The 22,543-nt window shown below is 42.9% G+C and overlaps 1 protein-coding gene across 1 annotated transcript in view; it reads right to left on the reverse strand.

Moving 5' to 3' along the window:
• Positions 1 to 6,138: 6,138 nt before the first annotated feature.
• The window catches only part of PGM1 (phosphoglucomutase 1), a 79,250-nt gene continuing 62,845 nt past the window's right edge, over positions 6,139 to 22,543 (reverse strand). Inside the window, exons 10-12 of the mRNA XM_085869226.1 lie at positions 17,723 to 17,906; positions 14,297 to 14,431; positions 6,139 to 6,650 (exon numbers count right to left, since the gene is read on the reverse strand). Of these exons, the coding sequence (XP_085725352.1) occupies positions 6,561 to 6,650; positions 14,297 to 14,431; positions 17,723 to 17,906 (409 nt within the window). The 3' untranslated portion in view covers positions 6,139 to 6,560. The remainder of the gene's footprint in view (positions 6,651 to 14,296; positions 14,432 to 17,722; positions 17,907 to 22,543) is intronic.

A 22,543-nucleotide genomic window follows, 5' to 3' on the forward strand; every position in this document is an offset into this window, starting at 1 on the left:
ACGAAGTTCCACAGTTTGGTTCATGAATCGTGATCCTTTACTGAAAAATAGGAGGTGGAGATTTTGAGTTCTGGGAGAACTTCCTCCCACCTCAGGAAACCCGCAAATGGAGATGACAACCAACGGGAGAACAGTACTCCATCAAGCTGCGGATGAAGACCTCGTACGTGAATAAAATTTCACGTGTGCGAAGCAATGACTTTGCATGAAGGATGATGCACAGTTGGTGGCTTGATTCAGAGGACGACTGACATATGTGGTTTGCCCCAAAAAGATGATGAGTGACAGTTCTTCAAGAGGATTATTATTCCTGGTTATATGGACTATTGCAGCCAGCACTGGGCAGCGTCTCAGAACATGTAATTGTGGATTCCGTCACCTTCGCCGATGCCATACGGTCCGTCACGGTCCGTCACGTACCAAAACGAGAATCCCACACTGTGCTCATATGATATAGCCAGTCAATTCACGAATGTCCCACTGATAGAAGTGATTGAAATCTGCGCGCAACTTCTGTATCATAGTGACTTGACACCTCCACCGATCTCCGAGCCTGTCTTCGTTGAATTAATGAATATGGCGACCCGTTCTGTCGAGTTCGGTTTCAATGATTCAATGTAGACTCGGATCGATGGTGTCGCGATGGGATCCCCTCTAGGCCCCGTCTTGGCATACATCTTTGTAGGTTACTGTGAAAAACGTGCCTTTGCAAATCCACATCCTAGAGTTCAACCCCCTTCCATTTATTATCGGAACGTGGATGACATCTTTGCTGTCTTCGAGTCAAATTCAGCATGTAAAGTGTTCTTGGCACACCTGACCTCTCTCCATCCATCCCTAGAGTTCACCTTACAGATGGAACTCTCCGGCATACTTCTCTTCTTGGACGTCTTCGTTTAGAAATCGTCCGACGCTTATAAAACCAGTCTTCCGCAAGTCTACTTTTACCGGAGAGTACAGTCGGTGGGACTCTTACAGTTCCTTTAGATACAAGATTGGATTGATTGGCATCTTGGTCAATAGAGCAAGAAAGATCTGCTCAACAGATAAACTCCATGCTGAAATTGAGACCATCGGACCTGGTAAATGTCCTGTATACCTACGTCTACCTTAGAAAGGCAAAGTGTTTCAACGGTTTGAAAACCAGATCAAACAAAACAGCGTCCTATTCTTACTATGCTGTTCAACCAGGAGTGATTTTTCACCACCCGCCGGTTGCTTCCGTCAGTCCAAAAAGATGTTCTGCCCGCCTCTCATATCAGAAAGATTATTTACGAATTTCAGTGTCAGTGTGATGCTGGGTACGTGGGCCGCACATCTCTGAGATTAAAGGATCGCACTGAACAACACGTCCCTTTGGGGATCAGACAGGGTCAGTCAACCGGAGACAACCAACTCGGGCTTGTAAGAATGTACACAGTACGACAACTATTCCCTGTGCCTCTGCAATTGGTCACCATTGACTGAATAATCCTCAATGTGGAGGGGAATATCGTATCAGCTGGTTTAAAATCCTGAGTAGAGGACGCAGTTTAAGCTCACCTTCGTGGAATGGAGGCCACATTCATCAGGTCGACCAACCCTATTCTTTGTAGATCGAAATAGTTTGTCTGAAGTTTATATCTATTTTGAAGATGATGGCTTGACTGTGTGAAAAATGTACCACAGTCAACGTTGAGTCATCATGAAAAGCACTTCCCCTCTCACTCGCCCTCAGCAAATTAGCATTACATTTCCACCGGTTCTTTGCGATTCATCTCTGCGTACTCATTATTCATGATGCTCTGTGGCTCCACCGGTCAGGAAATGCCATCCTTTCTTTCTCTCAACCAATCAACTTTGAGGACATTACATTGTGACGTCATAAATGAGAGTTTGGTGCTTCTTCTCCATCGGCTTGCAGTATTATCCTGAGGAGTGCAAGTCAAAAAGCTTCGATAATGTCTATTTTATTGAAATGCACGTTTAAATTTTGTTGTACTAATCGAATGTTTGATTATTAAGTGGATGGGAGGGTTCGCCAGACGGTCTTTTCAGAGAGTGCGAGCGTGTGAGATATCTCAGGATTGAATGAAACACGTATTCCAAGTGTTTGACCAGCTTGGGATTTTGTAAAGGCTTACAGAGAGGGAAGAGGCTGCTGCCTGCCTATGTGAAGGATGCTACTGTAGATTGTGGAGTCATCGGCAGAGATAGAGGATGTTCCAGAGACCGAAAGATCAAAAGATCATTGATGTGAATTAGGAATAGGATTGGGGCCCAGAACACTGCCTTGAGGCACCCCAACCTTCCCAGGGAGAGGAAATGAGATGATGCCGTAGAGGTGAACAGAGCAGAAAGAGGAAGTGCAAGGGCGGCAGAGCAAATTTTAGAGACACTTGTGCTGATGCTGTCCAGTCCAGTTGCAGAATCAGAATCAGAGTCGAGGGTTGCCAGAAATTTTTCCACCTTCTCAAGTACAAAAGACAGAATTCAGGAGTAGTTTGGTACGATTGGGAAGGGTAGGTATAGAGAGCGATAGGTTGAGGATGCAAGATTTGGACGCAAACACCGAAATGAGGCATAGCAGAGTCGGCTGTGTTGATGTGAGGGGAGCGATGGAGGGGGAGCATACTCCAGAGACAGAATTAACAAGGTGCATCCAATTCTTTGAGCTCAGAGACACGTTTATAAGTTGATGTTGGCCAGAATATGTTCTCGCTCTGCTGGTATTTTCTGGCTCTATTGGGAGTGTACTCACACTTACGAGGTCCGTCTAAAAAGTAACGGGACTGACCTGCTGTGTGCTCCACTTACACAACTTGAATGAACAGGTTGCGTCACAGTCTTTTGCAACATTCCAGCAATATATATGATTGGTGATGGTTGACTGCGCTCATTGTGATTTTTTTTTTTACAGGTCGTACTTACACGTTGTCTCGTCTGAGTCGTCGCGCTACGAGTCGCGAACAGTGAGCCAATCTGAATTTTCTTGCCAAACTTGGCAAAACACCTTCCGAATCCTTCGCAATGCTGCAACAAGTCTACGGGGAAGAAACGATGTCACATACACGTGCATTTGAATGGCACGAGAGGTTCAAATAGGGATGGGAGGAGGTTGAAGACGATCCATGGCCTGGAAGACCTTCAACGAGCAGAACGGCGGACAACATCGAGCGTGTGAAGCAGATGGTGCGTGCAGATCGTCGACTCACGATGCGGATGATTGCTGATGTAACTTTCCATCAACAAGGACACTGTCTGGAGCATCATCACTGAAAATCTCGAAATGCGCAAGGTGTGTGCAAAGATGGTCCCCAAGCTGTTGTCCGAGGACCAGAAACAGCAAAGAGTCACTGTCTGTCAATACATTATCGAGCGCCTCGAGGACGACCCAGATCTGCTCAGGAGAGTCATTACTGGCGATGAATCGTGGATATTCGAATACGATCCCGAGATCAAACGGCAGAGTCGTCAGTTGAAAAGTCATCAAGCGTTTTTTGACATCAAGGGCATCGTCCACTTCGAGTTTCTACCACAGGGTCAAACAGTGAATCAATACATGTACAAGGAGATCCTCCGACGCCTCATGAGATCAGTCCGGGACAAGAGGAGGGATCTGTGGGAGAACAATGCCTGGGTGCTCCACAATGACAACGCCCCTGCTCACAGTGCCCTAAGCATCCAACTGTTTCTGGTGGAGAGGAACGTGCCAACTCTGGAGCAACCCCCGTATTCGCCAGACTTGGCCCCTTGTGATTTTTCCCATTCCTCAAGCTCAAGGGGGTGATCAAGGGGACCCCATTTCCTGATGTGGAGGCCATCAAAAGGGCCGTGACGACGGAGCTCCGGAGGATCCCAGAAGAAGCCTTCCGGGGGTGCATCGAAGCGTAGAAGAAGAGGATGGACAAGTGTGTGAGACTGGAGGGAAACTATTTTGAAGGGGACAAGCTGTGATTTGAATATATTTTTTGGAATAAAATTTCTGTGAAGTCAGTCCCGTTACTTTTTCGACAGACCTCAGATGGGATTCTCTTGCAAATCGAAAAAAAAAAAGTCAAGGAAGAAATCTGACCTCCATGCTCTTGTTCCTCTTTTCTCCTGTTTGTGGAATTTCCTTCCTGAGGCTGTGCAATACTACTCTTGCCTCAATGACTTGCACAGGTGGTGCCCTGCAATCTCACATCATCCCCCTCCCTAACCACAATCTTTTGTGCTCCCTTTACCCAGATTTAACCCAATCCTTTTACTTGCAGATTGTGTTCATTGACCTCTTCTATTCATCTATACAAGAGAGCCGTTTGTCTGTCTGTGTGTGTTTCCATGTGTTTTACCCCAAAAAAAACATCAAAAAATAAAATTTAAGTTTTTATTTTATTTTTAATCGCTCTGTTGTGCCTTAACCTTTGTAGCTATATGAAAGATAATATTAAATGATCCCCCACTCCATTCATTTGTGGGTGTGTGGAAGTGTTTTAGGCACCAACAAAAATAGAAAAAAAAAATAACAAATTGATTTCTTCAAAATGGCAACAGGGATAGAACAGCACTGGGCAACGTTAGGTACCCACTGGGTACCGCTGCTGGTGTTCAATAATTACATTATGCATGTCCAAATGTAGCCTCATTCTGCTGTAGACAAATTGATTTCATAGCATGCGAATGGAGCAGTGGAAGCCTCATGTGATTTATTTGTGGATTTCCCTGCAAAAGAAGCCCCATTCTGTTGGAGAGAATTTGGTCCTTCTTTGTGTGATGGAAATTGTTTCTCTGATTCTGGGGTAAGAGCATGCTAAGAATTAGCTTGCATTGTCGCTTTCCAATAACTGTCCAGCAATCGTATCGTTGAGATGCCGCAGGCTATCAAGTGGCAGGTGGTTGCAGAAGTGAAGACTGCACCTTTGGGATTACTCACAATTCAGCCGGACGAGTTAATCAATGCTGCTTGACGTGTATCAATTCAATTTTGGATTCTATGAGTGCTGCACAAGAATCCAGACATAACTGACAGCTCTGCCAAATATTTGTTCACCAAATTCTGGGAGCTGATCAATTCATACACGGATGTGCCGAAGATGGCTGGTCACATTCTCCTTCCTTTCCCTTTCACACACTTCTGTGAATCTGGTTTTCCCAATCTTTTCCACATAAAAAGTTAAGAGAGAAGCCGATTGGTTGTGGCGGAGGACCTGTACCGCATGAGATGTTGTGTCCCACCAAAGACCACCTCAAATTGGGAAGCTCGTTGCCTTGAAGCAACATGTTTTGATCAAATCCCCATGGTGATATTTTGTATTTTTTTTTTGTAGCTATCATCACTGAACGCAAAAACAACTGAAGAATAGCAACAAGTATTTTCCCCAACATCGACACTCACATCAAAAGAAAGCAATCTCTGAAATCACAGAAGGTAAGTTACTTTAAAATCGCTATTAGTATTATGACCGTTAATTAAAATTTATGTGATTTTTCGATATTACTTTTGTTCAGTTAGTTTCAAGAATCAGGATGTTTAGTTATGTTATCATCATTTTTACATGTACAAGGTGATCATAAAGTCTGGAAACATAGATATTATGTCATTCTGTTACAGTTTGAAGGTGGCCGTGTGGAGTGGGCTGCACGTTCACCAGATCTGAACCCCCTCGATTACTTCTTCTGGGGTTTGCTGAAGGCGCAGGTTTATTCAGTGAAAATTAGACACGAATCATCTGACGCAACACATCACGGATGCATGCGCAGGGTTTGATGGAAATGCTGCATCAATGCACAGCGTTCGTTGCAATTTTGCACGGCACATTGAACTATGCGTTTCTCATGAGGGACAATACATTGAACATATCACGTATTGTAATGTAATGTCAGTAAACCATTTATAATTTATATTCGCCTATGTTTCCAGACTTTATGGCCACCCTGTAAAGAAACGATAGTCAGAATGATTAGTTGTATTCCCGATCTGCATACGAGCCGTTCAAAATTACAAACATCACTAACTAACCTAACCCTAACCCTCTAACTCAGAGAGGATCCTCCACTTGCAGTCGACTATTGAAAAACCCTCAAATCCAGGTAAAGGTACATTGATATATAATGCATAAGCAAACATTTAAATGAAGGAGAAACACTTGTGCAAACACACACACAGACAAACAAAAATCTTGACCGTGTAAGCACCATTTTAATGCAATGCAATGTTAACAAGATTGGTTTTTCACATTAAAATTCTCAGTGAGTGCAGTTGGCAGCAAGTGAACGTGAAATGAAGGACTGAAATGCATACATGCCGCTCCTTGGAAACTCCGACCCAGTGCGGCACACGTTAGGAATTTCGCAAGACGGGTTTATTGGTAACATTCCATTTTAAACTTGTACTTCTCAAGTCTGTTGTTATAAATTATATCTCCAAAATTTGCTAAAGGACAGTGCAAAGTTCGTTAAAATTATATTGCAAATGCCAACTTGAGTCTTGGAGGTTCAAATCAAATGTTTCCATAATTTGACAGAGCATAGCAATTCGTCAACAAAGGAAAAGAGGAGGCAGCAATAAGTTCACGAGGTGGAGAAGACTGGTGTTGAGTCTATGTAATGACGGTGGGAGCATTACGTCCGGTACGTTCTTGAAGCTGCGAGATCTTGAGAGCGATGCTCACCAGTGGTGCCAACATCACCTTGAAAATAAAATTCATGTTGTAAACGAGATGCATCATAAACAACAAAATTTGATCCAGAGGAATCCAATTTCGATACGAAGTACAAGGACCACTGTTGAGATTGAAGTTTCAGCAAGTAGGGTGCTGGACAAAGAAGGTGCCTGAAAATATTTATAAATGACAACACATCTTGGAACCATACTATCAAAATACAAATGCGTGTGTAATACATTTGCAGCATTTTAGTAAAGAATTATGCTAGAAAAGCTTCATTCTTATACGTGTAGAATCAAGGCAGAGGCAAGAGCAGGTCAGGTCAGGTCAGGTATGGGAGCATGTGCCAGAACAGCGCATCGCTGCGTCCACTTTCCGCCGGTACTCCAGGGGCCTCCGTTTGGCCATCCCCCAGGCAGATGCCAGGCCCATCCCCATCTCTTTGAGATGATGGTCAACCTGCTGCAACCACGAGGCACGTGGTCGGCCCATTGGCCTCCGCCACTCACGAGGCTCCCTCGCTGAGAGAATCTGGTGAGCAGGATCAGCGTCAGGAAAACGAGCCACATGTCCATACAGCCGCAACTGACGCTCACGGACTATGCAGGTAACAAATCTCATCCGAGTCTCTCTCAGCAACCGCTCGTTGGACACAAAATCTGACCAGCGATAGCCAAGGATTCTCCGAAGAGACCTGGTACCAAAGGAATTAAGTCTCCGTCTCAGATCCTTGGTCAGAGTCCAAGTCTCGCATCCATAGAGCAAGACTGGAAGCACCAAGGACCTGTAGACTCGGACTTTCGTCTTCCCGCACAGGTACCGGCAGCGCCACACCCCATGATCCAGTGAATCCATGACTCTCCAGGCCCGACCCAGACGTCTATTGACCTCTGACTCACAGCCAGCAGAGACATGAATATCACTGCCAATGTAAGTGAATCTATTCATGACCTCAACATCCTCATCACAAACAGACACAGATCAACAGTAAACTAGAACGGCACCCGGTGGAGTGTATACCTCCACCAGGCTGAACAGTTTACATTTTGTATCCCATCGACAGGAAACATTTGCATCCAGACCTTAACAAAAATCGAATTGGCTTGTTCTCGTCACCTTCCGAACTCATCTACCAAGTTTTGTCATCAGTCCACAACCTTTTGAGATATATGCTATATATCATATTTGGCCTCATCTCTCAAAGGTGAAGAATGACATACGAAAAAAAAATCGAGTTTCCGGATCCGGATCTTCATCAAAATCGAAACAATTTGTCCGTGTCGCACACCCAAGCTGTCCACCAAGTTTCGTCAGAATCCGCCCATAACTTTTTCAGATATCGTGCTATACGATATATAATTTTTGGCCCGATCACTCAATGGTGAAGAATCATTCAGATAAAAATTATAGTATCTGGATCCGGGTCTTCACCAAAATCGAATCTATTTGTCCTCATCACACACCCAAATTGTCGACCACATTTCATCCAAATCCATCCATAACTTTTTGAGATATCCTGCTGACAGACAGACAAACAAACAGGAGTGAAAAGATAACCTCCGTCCACCTTCGGTGTTTCAATTGACAATCGAGGGCAGAGATGAAAAAGCAAACATTAAATGGATAAAGAGGATCTGAGAAAATGAAAGTGGGTATACAGGAGAAGGGTATTCGGAATAAAACGGATATTTAGGAGGAAATCACGCGTGGTTGATCGTGTGCCACCAGGTATTTCGAGGCGTAGAAGTCACACTTAAAGTGAAAGAGGGCTTTGACGTGTTAAAATCTATGCATTTGTTGCGTGTCGGAAGGTGGGGTGACAAGTCGTTGGATTTAGTAGCTTTACATGCTCAGGTAAATGCTTTATTGCAGCAGCTTCTTCCCAAGTCTCGACAACATAGCTAAAATATAAAGCTGGTGATAGAATGAAAGAAGAGGTCGGAGGTGAATGAAAAACAAATGACAAGATCCAGCATTGTCCTGAGCAGTTGAAAGGCTCAAGTGGTCTTCATGTTGGCAATGGAAGCCGTATTGAGACAAGGGGCAGCAACCTCCCATCGGTATAGAGAGCTGAAGAAGCATCACACATATTTGTATGACAGTGAGTGCCACATCATGCATATACCTGCAGTTCGTCAATCTCATGATTGTAAATTATGGTGGCATTGCCTTGCCACAAGTTATCTCCAGAAACTACTGGCAAACAAAGCAATTCCAGTCTCTGACCATAATCGCTTCTGTTACGATACGCCCCTTCCCCTCTTCCAGAGGTGGTGTTGCTGTCTATATCAAGAACTCCATTTGTCATTGTCAATTATCCTTACTAACCCATCCGAGCCTTCTGAAATTCCTCTGGCTGCATATACCTCTCCACAACAACAAAATGTTTGGCTGTGTGGTGTACCGGCCACCCCAAAATGACGACAATATATATATATATATATATATATACAGTTCTTATTAGTCCCCTTCCTGTTTCACTGGAGGACACTAGAGGTTTGCTCTACATCTGTCTGTCCGTCCCAACTGTGGTTTTTTCAGACTTTTTTTTCCCCACACCCTTTAATGTATTCAACTGAAACTTGGTACATGGCTTTATTACGATAAATTACAGAACAAGTTCGAGTTCCAGGGCGTTTCATCAATTTTTCAGTGTTATGCCCTTTTTCAACTTATTTCCTTTAATATATATATATATATATATATATATATATATATATATATATATATATATATATATATATATATATATATATATATATATATCAACTCGTAACCATCCATCCTAACTCTCTGTTCCTCAACTTCAGTGATTTCAGCTGCTGCCACCATGCCCCTTCCCAAACCATATTTCTGTCACTGGTACATCCTCCCATCTAGACCCGATAATGATCAACTTTCTCTCCTATTGCTTAGTTGTTTTTGAAAGTTTAACTCACTCCTCCATCTAATTCTCCAATTCCTCCTCTGCCAAATACCACAGTCTCATCCTGTTGCTCGGGAGGGATCGTCAAACGAACCCACCGATTTCCATGGTCAGCCACTGGATGAGATTCAGTCTCAAACTCCCATCAGCCAGGGCCTCTCTCAGGCTGATCCTATAACTCAGCTATCCTCTAAAGCCAGACAATGACTGGGCATCTTTCATCATTCCAAGGAGAATCAGAACGACTCTCAGCCTACCAAGCAATTGACTGCAGTTCAATGGAGTACTGCTCCCACCTATTGAATGGAAACCTGTCAATACATCCATGTCAAACATTTATCACATTTGTCTCTTGAATTCTGTAGAACGTAAAGGGAAAAACATTGGCATCTTCCATGATGAGGCAGAAGCACAAAGCCTGCTACTCTCAATATAGACAGGTGGTTGGGCTTTTTTTTTTTGAACCACTTCTCTTCCAGTCTAACTCCCAGTGCTCTCTCTGCTCTTCGACCTTCCCCATCTCTTCAAGGATGTGTGTTCTTCCAATAACCTCCTCCTGGTTAAATGTTCAAAATTCAGGCTTACCACCCACCTTCACTCTTTTGTTCCTGCTCTTATGTTTATGGGGTAGCTGAAGGGATTTCAGAAGAAAGATAGCATTGTGTTGAGTTGCTTGGCCCGTGGACGTGTAGGAAATATCTCGATGTAACTTAATAGGGAGACTGTGAGCTTAAGTGTTACCTGTCACCACACGGGGAGGGTGGGGGGATGGAGGGAGGTGGCATCATGCTAAATAGGTAGGGATTGGGGATAATTTCCCCAGTATTTAATCACCCCTCTGTGACTTTTCCCTCTGTTTTTTATGTTTCAAAATCGGCAATAAAGGTGGGGAACACATCCCTAAAACAACTACAAGCGGGTATAAAGCCCCGCCTTCAAAGGGTGACAACAGGTGAAGTCACGCCCCTGAGGGATGATTGTTGGGCATGACGTGAGATGCATAAAGAGGAAGAGGGCGTGGGAGGTGAGTAGTCAAAGAGGGACGCACGCGGTCAAGGGACCCGGAGGACATGGAAGATCTCGCTTTTGCTCTCGGCACAACGAAGGCTACACGATTCTCGTATTCGTGCTGGTGAATTTGCGGCATGCTGGGTAAGGCGCTGGCCATTGGCTGTCCGACTCAAAGATTGCCTTGTTGTGTGGACCATTGTTGTGAACAGACTGAGTGTGGGAGATAAGAGGAGCTTCGGCAAATTCGCTCTGGAGAATAAACTATAGCGCGGTTCGTGAGCCGTGACGTCGAGTGCCATCTCCGTGCTGCCTGACTAAGGGCTTGGCGCCATTTTGTTGGGCGCATCTACGACGTGTCTCGATTCAAATCTGCTTCAAGACCATCTCTGGACACACAGCTAAGTGTCAGGATAAAGGAGGGATTTTTATTTGGTTCATTTTCCCCTTGTCTGTATTTAAGTCTGTGTGGAGGCGCCTCAATTGGATTTAGATTTAGATTTCGTTTACCTCACGTTTTCCTTTCATCTATCTATAATTCCAGCAACCTGTGTGTGTCTATGTGTGTGTGTGTGTGTGTGTGTGTGTGTGTGTGTGTGTGTGTGTGTGTGTGTGTGTGTGTGTGTGTGTCTGTGACCGCCGTTTCTCGACAACCACTGGTCCGATCCAATTGAAACTTGCCAGATATATTGCTGGGGACCTGAGTATGTGCCTTTTCAAGGTTTGATATTAATCGGACAAGTGGCTCCCAAGTTATGGCCATTTATTTACCGAACCAATGACAAGACACGTTGCTGCGTAGGCGTGGCCGATGGGGAAGAGATCCTCAGTTACCAATGACAGGACATGTTGCTTGGCGTTTTGCACCCACAGTATCTATCTTCTATATATAATTCCAGCAATCTCTGTTTGTTTGCCTTTTCACGGTTTGAAATTAATCGGACAAGTGGTTCCCAAGTTATGGCCAAGTTAGAGCGCGTTCTCCATTACGGGTTACAACGTACGGACTTCCGGATAGTGATGACTTACTGTATTATAATAATTTCTCGATTTCTTCTGCACATTTATCGATAAACACAATGCCCCAATCCAGTCGTCGTTTACGAGAGCGAAGGAGCGGCCTGTGTGGTTGTTTGAACGTTTGTTTTTTTTTGCACGTACGGCCACGCACATACGGGCACGCGAGAGCGAAGGAACGGTCTGTGTGGTTGTTGTTTCTGGCACACGGTTTGAAAGTTTTTTATTTTATTTTTTTGCAAGTACGGCCACGCACGTACGCAACACAAGTACAGCCACGCACATACGGCCACGCTCTAGTTATTATAATTTGAATTATCGTCATTGTACATATTTGATTATTATCGTTATTAAATTATTATTTAACTAATTCGATTTGCTTGTGTCCGTGTATTTGTGCCATTCTGGTGCATCGCTTCACCGTTTTCCGGCGTGCACGCGCGTGCGCATTAATCTCCGCGAGTCCTGGCTGAAGGCCTCCAAGGGAGAAGTTTGGGCATCCGTCGAGGTCAGGGTAAAACCCACTGGACACGACACTACTTTCTCCAGGTTTTAAGAACTGCATTCTGGAGGCACTTAAATCACACTCTTCCTTCCAGCATTTCAAGCAAGCGGCACAGCACCATCTCATTTCTTGCCACAATCTTTTCTCTTCCCATTATTGCTACCTAACTCAACTCTCTTTCTTGAAACTGAACAACAATGAGTTTCCTTGAAAGGAACTTTGATGCAGGAGGAAGCCATTAGGCCCATCAGAGGCTGCCCGATTATTACCAACCTATGGCTGTTTGTCCATGCTCTATCTATACATTACGAAAACTCTCATCTTGTATGTATGTATGTATGTATATATGTATGTATGTATGTATGTTCCTGAAATAAAGCCAAAACGGTACACGATAGCGCAAAATTTTTTGGCGACCCTTACTCACCATTCGCCTGTGGTGTGCAGTATCAAGTTTCGTTAAAATAGGGCAACGAAAAAATTATTAAAAAATCAATTCCCGATTCAGCGAATTACTCTTAGGGATTATTTGATCAATGCAAACAACTTCAGCGGTAAAGTTCGCTGGAGGTATGTTTTTTTTTTTTTTTGAAATGTTTTATCAACCGCCGTCACAACGGGAACCCAACGAGTTCACGAGTCGTCTAGTCCTTTTTAAAAATGAGCAAGGAAACAGAATGTACTGTTTTTATAGTCATTGGTACGACTCAGCCGGGGTTCTAACCGCTGACCTCCCAGACTCAGAGTGGACGCTTTAACAATTACCCCACCAAGTCTGGTACAGGATTTCCCCCAAAACAGTAATCTGTGTTTCCTCTCCTCTTCTCTTTCTCTTTCCCTGTTGACTCCTTTTGTTGCTCGTGTCGAACTGTGGCCCCAACGTCACACTCACTGTCAGTAGCCAACATCATGGCACCAAATATCACTAACCAAAAGTCTTTTTACCTCCACCACTCAAGGTGAACGGAGGTTATGTTTTCATCCATGTCTGTCTTGTTTGTTTGGCTCTGTCTGTCTGTGAGCAGGATATTTCAAAAAATAATGGACAGATTCGGATGGAATTTGGTGGAGAGGTTGGGTGTGTGACAAGGTCAAATTGATTAGATATTGGTGAAAATGCAGATGTGGAAAATATAATTTCAAAGTGATTCTTCACCAATGACAGATCGGGCCAAAAATGATATATCGCACAATATATCAAAAGGTTATGGACGGATTTGAATGAAATTTGGTGGACAGGTTGGGTGTATGACAGGGACTAATTAATTTGATTCTGGTGAAGGATACGAGAATTATTTTTAATTTTCAAAATGATTCTTCACTATTGAGAGATGCGGGGCAAAAATGATATACTATATAGCATGATATCTCAAAAAGATGTGGACAAGTTATGACAAAACTTGGTGGATGAACATAACAACCCGATTTGATTTTGGTTCAGGTCTGGATCCAGATCTGGCCTATCAGTGGGATACAAAACATAAACTGTTCACCCTGGTGGAGGTATACACTCTACCTTCTGCCATTCTTCTTATCCTTTGTTACTTCGCTCTTCCATGAGCCTCGATATTGTATATAAACAAGTATCAAAATAAACACTTAATTGAATTACTGTAATAGAATAATAAAGACAAACTGAATCATTCTTAAGAAATGATGGAAAATATTCGAAGGAATTACTACAAACAAAATGTACTAAATGTTGACGTTTGTCATTTGCACTTGCACAACCCCCAACCATTGCATCCCTCCCCCCCGGCGCACCCCCAACTCCACATACCAACCATGTCAACACCATAGTGAAGCCAATCTCAAATAAATTTTCCGACATAAATTTGAGTCAATTATTAATTTATGTATTTTGACTGTGTATGGTTTTGTACTTGTGCATTTGTTGAGAAAAACTGTACAATCCACTTTCTCATTGATTAGTGGGTGCTTTATGCACATTTTCTTTGTTGCATTTGGCAGAGTGCTCGAATAAAAACAATGTTCATTAAACATGAATATTCAGACGCTACATCAGAAGCAAATTTCTTTTGACGAATGGCATGTATATATATTGGGTTAATGAGAGTCGACTATACCTAAAATGATGCATCCTCAACATAAAACTTTTGCTTCTCCATTTAAATTTCCAAAAAAATATATAATGCACTTCAATGACATGAATTCACGTGATTCATCAGAGGCAAAACAAAACTTGTTCGTTACCTGTGGATCCTGATGGATCTTGCTGGGGTCCTTCTCATAGCTGTCAATGTAAAGTCTTACTGTTGCACCAGCACTTCCTGTCCCACTTAGCCGGAAGATCACACGCGAACCGTCGGTGAAAATGATTCTCAGCCCCTATTTTTGACAAAGAAGAGCATAAAACGGGTAAAATTAGGGAAATAAATAAGTACAGCTCACCAACATCTTATAAATAATTTAAAGTGTTTGTGTGTTTATTACTTTTTCATGGCTGAACAGTAGTATCTGGAAGCCCCAAATTTTGGGTGAAGGTACTGGGCAAGGTTTTAAGTGACTGCACATTGGCCTTGAAGACCATTTTCAGGCCATCAAAGGCCGCTATAAAGTGTGTATTGTGATGTGGGATGAGGCAGTGCTGCCGCCAGCCTGCAGGAAAAAGGTAACCACCACGAGACCAATTACTCCATAGCTTTTTAATGTCCAACACGTCCTGAAACCACCACTGGGAAAAGCTCACTCAACTGGGTAACGCTGGGTTACCCCCTTCCACCCACCCCCACCCCACCTACCTAGTTACCTATAAATTAAAGATTATCATTCAATCAAACAATGTGTGTTGAACAAATATCTCACAAAATTATCAAAAGCAATAGCCACCTCGGGTGAGCATCCAATATTGTATTACAGGAATCGGTGAGCACATTCACATTGGGGGACAGAAGCAGCCTGACAAGGAAACACTGTTCTCATGGTATCCAGCACAACATTATGAATGGCGAGGTTCAATATCCTAAGAATGGGTGGAGAGGGGGATCTAGCCTATGTTGACAAATCCCAGTAAAGATGTCTCCAGACTGGCTTCTTTGCCCCATCTGAAGCTTGTTTAAATGAACAGACAAGCGACTCCTTTAAAAACAACTTTTTATGCAACTAGAAGTCAGAAAATAAAAGAGGTGGCAGAAAGTAAACCTGGATAATTATTAGTTTTTGTCTTAAATTCCCAGCGAAAAAAAGGTCTTTCTATTCAGAGAGTACAAGACATTTAGTTTGAATGACAGTCCACCAAAACTAAACTTAAAAAAACCCCAAAAAACAGGTATAACAGTCTCAGGTGCCACTGAAGCCAGAAAAGACATTAAACAAGAAGCAGGGGTACATTCAATGTACACCGCCCCCATGCAAAATAAATAAATAAATAAAAACAATCGTCCTGCAAGTGACATCGCCAGGGTGCCCGGCGATGCCGCCTTGCAACACATGGAGTCGGAATTGGGAGGGAGTGGTGTACAATAATTAATTGATAGATTAATTACAAAATTAAAATAAATAAATAATAATCGTAAAATGATTAATTTCTTTATCAATTCGCTAATAGCATACCTAAACCACCAAATCTGTCCGAGCTCAAATCTGTAACTTTTTGAAAATTAATTAATCGAAAAATTAAATAATTTATTGATTAATCAATATATCTAAAGTTCATTCCCTTGATAGCCAAATCACTTATTCACCGTCATGTCCAAATATCAGCTTCCAAGCTCAAAAGGTGCCTGAGATTTTGCCCGGATGCGAAATAAAATATATAAATAATTAATAAAGCAATAATAATTAAGTAATTAATAAATGAATTGATTAATCAAAAAATTTAAAAAATGACATTTTTTTTTCAAAAGCACGTCTTCACTTTTGTCCCCAAATTTCAGGTTCCTTGATCAAAGGATGGCTGAGATATCGCCCGGACAAACAAACAAGAAAACAAACAAACAAACGGAGTAACACCGAGTCCTCCCTTCCTTCCACACCCGGCGATGGCGTCATGCATTGCCTGGATATGGAATTTGGAAGGAGCGGTGAACAATAATTTGCAACAGACTATAGCTCGACTAAATTCAATTTTTTTTATTAATTCTAAAGACATGAACACCTCACTTGTGATGATGTATGAGGATTTCCACCCATTCCATGCATATCTTATGGTGGAAAATAAAACAGTAATGGAATAAATACAAATTGTGATTTCCCACACCAAGTGCACTTGGCAAGTATGTTGCATCAACAATGCCAAGTCATTCCCTCTGTCAGCGAAGGTGGAAGGAGGTTGTGTTTATTTGTCTGTGTGTGCAGGGTATCTCAAAAAGTTGTGGACAGATTCAGATGATATTTGGTGGACAGGTTGGGTGTGTGACCATGACGAATTGATTCAATTTTGGTGAAGATCCGAATCCGGATGCGGATATGGAGACTTTAAAAAATTTTTTTTTAAGTGATTCTTCACCATTGAGAGATAGGGCCAAAAACAATACATCGCATGATATCTCAAAAATGTATTGAATCCAATATGTTCTCCTGGATCAGGCATTGCATGGTGGAGGTTCAATGCACCGTTGCAAGAGGTAAGGAAACATGAGACGAGGAAAGCATGTGATTTGCCAAATCACAGATGGACCATTGTTTGCTGACGCAGATCGACACGATAACAATAGACACAACTAACGATGCTGGGAAAAACGGTCACACCCAATCGGTCCGTGCCACGACCAATCAACAAGTGACTATTGGTGACATAGCTACAGCCACACAAACTATTTAATATAGTAGATATCCAATAAAAAGTCAGTGCAGAGTATCAATGCTGCTGAAGCAGTGTCTGTGAAGCAAACAGAAGAGGTAGTTTGTCATGGTCTTTCATACTGGTAGAAACGGCAGAAATTTGGGATTTGGCCATGGTGCCCACAGCAGACTATGGCCTACTCTTACATAAGACACCAGGGGATATTTAACATCAACCATATAATGCTAGCACATTTTGTGATGCAACGCCCTACCTAGGAAACACCAATCTGACAGTATAGTCAGGCCAACAATCAAACCCAGATAGTATCAAGTTCAAAGGTAACTGTACTACCTCTGAGTTATTCTATTAACACAAGGAAACTCAAACATTATCAAAAGAAGAATAATATACAAATAAAACCCCCCCAAAAAACAACTTTGCTCTCACATTGAATAGGGCAATCAGCATAAAATGACAAGTTGCTAAGTGAAACACGAGACTAGAAATTTGGAATGCAGCCAATTTATAATAGACAAACGAAGCAATAGAACTGGGAAGGTTAAAAAATTTATTGGAAAAACAAACAAACAACCCACCGATAAGAAAACAGATGCTGAACAGAACAGGAAAGGAAGGACCACAATGCGGGAAGACAGCTTAAATGTCAAACAGGATAGTGTTACGAAGAAGGTTTCACCAAATAGCTCGAAGGTCAGGCTAAATTTAACCTTGCTGATTGGTGGCAACTTGTATCACTGATACTTTCACTGGTGCAACACGTCTGTGCCGTGTGGGACGATCGTGCAGGCAAAATCTCTATTGCTTGCCGGCTTTGCAGATGAGGTACCTTTTGAAATGCAACAGTCACCGATGAAAAAGCAAACTCGTCACACCTGCTTTTTTGTCACGCTGCCGTCCACAGGGTCGGTGTATTCAAAATCGTCTCCTTTCTGCACGGTGTACGTTTTCCCTTCCGCTTCGAATGTTTTGCCCTGGAAGCTGGAGCCCTGCAGCATGCTCTCTATGACCTTCATCATCTCATTGGCAGGTGCTGCATCGACCTCTTCATAATCATACCTGTGGGAAAAAAACATGAACCACAAAATTGGGTTTTTGATTGTGTTTGATGTTTGTTTGTTTTTTTTCTCTGCAAGATCGACATTAATGAAAGAGCAAGTTAATTGAGGGTATGAACCATAGACTCCTATAGAGAAGGACTGCAACCTCACGATCTCGGGGTTTGTAACTTGAGTCTGAAGGATTAACTTGAGTCCAGGCCTAAAATGACTTCTATAAGGGCTAGAGACACGATCTAGGGATCCATATAGGGGTTTTTGAGGACGGTGTGTTCAATAGTGTCATTTTCAACACCACCTGAGGTCATCTTCAAGGTCAAAAGGTCATATTTCAAGGTCAAATTACTGAATTTTGGTATTTTTTGCCCGTTTTTGTGTCTAACTCATAGAGGAAAACTTTTGTAAAGTCTATGACAAAACATGACATTGTGCACCAACTGCACCTTCTTGCTGATTTCTATCATCGTTAACTAATGTATGTTTTGTTTGTTTCTCTTTCAGAAACTGTCCAGCTGGTGATCTCACAGGATATTTGTGTTGTTTCCTGCTTTGGTGACAATATGCCACGTCGTTGCAGCTGCTTTGGTTGTAGAGGAAACTATGATGGGACACCTTATGTAAAGGTCATATCCTTCCCAAAAGATCCTGAGGAGAGGGAGAGATGGATGTTGGCAATGCCAAATGAGAAAGAAAGCTTGAGGTGCTGAAAGGAGATATATATTTGTGAGACACATTTCAATTGTGATTGGGTGTCAGTTAGGGGTGGCAAACGACCCAAAGAACCCCCATCAATATTTCCTGGAGTTCCGAAATCAGCTTTGAAGCAGGTGACCTCAGCCCCACATCCAACATCATCTTCTACGTCAGAATCAAGAGCTAAGAAGATGCAGGCAGCTGATGAGGCTGCAGACAATATCCAAGATTTCAACCACTTCTGTGCTAAAATCAGCTCCTATTTTCCTGGCTTTAACTTCATAAAAGACCAGGAAAACCTTTACCTATCAAGAACTGATGCTACTGGACAAACTCTCAAGCAGTTCTTACATTTCCAACAAGTTCACTCACCTTTTGGATTTCTATTCTTGAATAGAGTTGAGAAAGATGGCATTGAGGTGCCCAAACGACTTTTTCCTTTGCAGAAGAACAGCCTGCTCTCAAAATGGTCCCAGATTAGATCCATAACTGACCAGGTAAACATCTATGAATGCACAAGCAAGGAAATTCTTCAGCTTGTAATAAGCCAGCTCTGTTGGATGACTGAGGCACACGAGCTTCCTCATTTCACTTTCCTTCTGTCTCAGCTGCATCTTCTGGCAGAGAAAGACTTTGACTACGTTTTTCCTGCTATATTTGCAGATGAAGCCTTGGAAAAGTTTTTTCGGCCAAGCCAGGTAAAGAAGCGGTGGAAACTTCTACATTGACGTAGTTGACATTATGGCTGCAGCTAAAATTGTAAATTTGCAAACACCCATTAAGCATGACATTATGCCCGAATCTAGTTCTCGTGTGATTGATTGCGACAAGAACTGTACAACTTCCATAAATCCAGATGAGCGAAGTGAACTCATTGACGAGATTACTCCTCAAGACACCCAGGATCTCTTGGGGTCTGCCGATGCCCTTAAGCATAAAGTAGTATATTTGGCCGGACACCTTGTTCATAAATATGGCGATAGCACTAGTATGGAGGAGATCATTGATGATGAAGATGGTAACGAGGTGTCATCTGAGTTTCGAGATAATTTGAATAGAGGTGGATTGAGTGTGCCGACTATGTCAACCGTCTTTTTTGTACATAATGCCTATAATTTGTATGACAAGACTAAAATGCGTTGCCGATTTCATTTTGCTGAGCTGTTATCCTCTGTAGATGCACCTTTTGCTCGTAGTAATGCTGCATGTACTACTTTAGCTAACATTCTATTGAAAGCTCATGTCCTCAATGTAAGTGACAAAGAAAAAGCTTTGGGATGCCTCAGGAGGCAAGAAAAGCTCTCCAATTGGTGATAGACATAGACATAGTTCTAATCGGCATAGTGTTGTGATATGCATATAATGTTTATGTAATACGATATATGACAATAAATATCAAAGTTTGACAGCTCTACACAATTGCGTCTTATTACAATCAGCCATCTCTCACCGTTTATGAGTTAGACACAAAAACGGGCAAAAAATACCAAAATTCATTAATTTGACCTTGAAATATGACCTTTTGACCTTGAAGATGACCTCAAGTGGTGTTGAAACTGACACTATTGAACTCGCCGTCCTCAAAAACCCCTATATGGATCCCGAGATCGTGTCTCTAGCCCTTCTAGAAGTCATTTTAGCCCCGACTCAAGTTAATCCTTCAGACTCAAGTTACAAACCCCGAGCATGGGAGGGTCCAGTCCTTCTCTATAGGAGTCTATGGTATGAACTGATGTGGGACAGCAGCGAGGCCACTCTTTGACACAATAAGCAAGGGAATGAACGAACAGGAAAAGAGAGAGAGAGAGACAGAGACAGAGACAGAGACAGAGAGAGAGAGCGAGAGCGAGAGCGAGAGCGAGAGCGAGAGCGAGAGCGAGAGCGAGAGCGAGAGCGAGAGCGAGAGCGAGAGCGAGAGCGAGAGCGAGAGCGAGAGAGAGAGAGAGAGAGAGCGAGAGAGCGAGAGAGCGAGAGAGCGAGAGAGAGCGAGAGAGAGAGAGAGAGAGAGAGAGAGAGAGAGAGAGAGAGAGAGAGAGGGGGGATAGAGAGGATAGAGAGAGGGAGAGGATAGAGAGGATAGAGAGGATAGAGAGGGAGAGAGAGAGAGAGAGTGGGAGGAAAAGCTGCAGCCTGCAAGCAATATGGTTGGGTTACAATGGGTGAATACTGAATAGGGTAATAAAGATTATGGATATGGATGACGAATGACATGAGATGACTGGACACTGCCTGCTTGAAGTCCTGTAGGTAAGAGTGGGATATCAAAACATCTGGAAGGCAGTTTTTCATACGAGAGAAACGAGGAACAAAAGAGTTGCAGTGTGGCATCTGCCTGGATCTTGCAAGTTTAATGGAAGAACCAATACATCCTGGAGTTGTTGGGGAGAGTCCAAGGAGTGAGAGAGGAGAGTGATCTAAACCAGAGGAGAGGCAGTCAAAACAGAGGGGCCACTGACCTGCCTGTGATGTGAAATCTTGTACTATGGTGTCATTGCAGCCAATTCAAATAATGTTGAGAGCCTCAGATTGCACAGAATGCAGGAGAGACAGGTGAGATGATGGGGCTTCTGCCAATAGTGGAAAGCATACTCGATTGAGCTCTGGACAAAGGCTTTATAAACTGTATCGTTCTGAATGTTCAAGAAAAGACTTGGAATTATGGAGATCCAGTGTGCAGCTGGCATATTTGGAGGCCATATTTGCTATACGGACGGCCCAGGAGAGATCACGGCCGACGGTGAGGCCGGGAAGATCAAGAGACTGAACCACTTCCAGTGGCTGACCATGGAAGTATATTGTTGGGTTCATTTTAACATAAAGTCAGGAGTGATAGGGTGAGACTAATATTTCCTGGAATGAAGAACATGTTCCATTTACCAGACGAGCAGCTCATCATTTTCAGATCATCAGAGAGTGAAGCTGCTGCTGTCTGTCTATCTATCAATGGAATGGGGGTATTGTCTGACACAGCGTGGAGACATCTCCAAAAAGGAAAACAGAGTGATTCCAAGCATCAGAAAGAGGTCGATTATGTAGATGAGGAACAATACTGGACCCAATACATTGCTTGGGGACACTCCAGCCTCCACTTGGAGAGGAGAGGGTTTCATAGTTATCAAAACGTTAACTGCACGAGTCGAGGAAGTCAGAAATCCAGGAATGAAGACAGCCTTGTATTCCATAGGGAGAGAGTAAAGCAGGATGCCAGACTGTGTCAAATTCTCGATATATGCTCTTCTCGACCTCTTGTTTGAGATTTACGGCCTCCAACCATTGCTGCGAGAGGAGCAGAAACATGTCCAGAGATGACTGACCGGGATGTAACACAAACAGATGGTGAGATATGAAGCTGTTTAAAACCAGAAAGTACTTCACCTCGGCAGCTACAATGGACTCGACGACTTTGCATAATTGGAAGTAAGCATATTTGTCTGCAGTTGGGAAGACACAGTTAGTGAAGGGGGACAGAATGTGATGGGTTGGATACACGAGATTTGGAGAAAAATAAAGACAGTCGAGACATTCTGTCTAATCTCGGGCAGAGACAGCAGATATGCCACTAGAGATGAGTGATGGGATGGAGCGGGAGCACATACCAGAGAAAGACTTGACAATATGCCACCACTACTTTGAGGAAGGAAACTGGATGAAGAGTTCAGCCTTGAGATTTTCAAGAAAATATTTTCTGGCTTGAAGACGATACACCAGTTACAAAAAAAAACAAAAAAAAACATCAGGGTTGGGAAGTTTACAGATTGGTTCAGACCCACAGGGTCACAGAAAGCCTTAGCTGCAATCATCGTTCGTATGCAGCACAAGGCTCTGGGAGGGCATCATTGGTTGAGGGCACGGCTGTACCGCTGATGCAATGCCTTCTCTGCTGGTTATGGCAGGAATTTGGATTTTGGCCATGGTGTTGGTGATAGCTCGCCTCCTCTTCACGAA

Source organism: Eptatretus burgeri, chromosome 2 (assembly GCF_056783735.1).
Source record: "Eptatretus burgeri isolate ZD-2024b chromosome 2, Ebu_testis_v1, whole genome shotgun sequence".
In the NCBI taxonomy this organism is placed as follows: domain Eukaryota; kingdom Metazoa; phylum Chordata; class Myxini; order Myxiniformes; family Myxinidae; genus Eptatretus; species Eptatretus burgeri.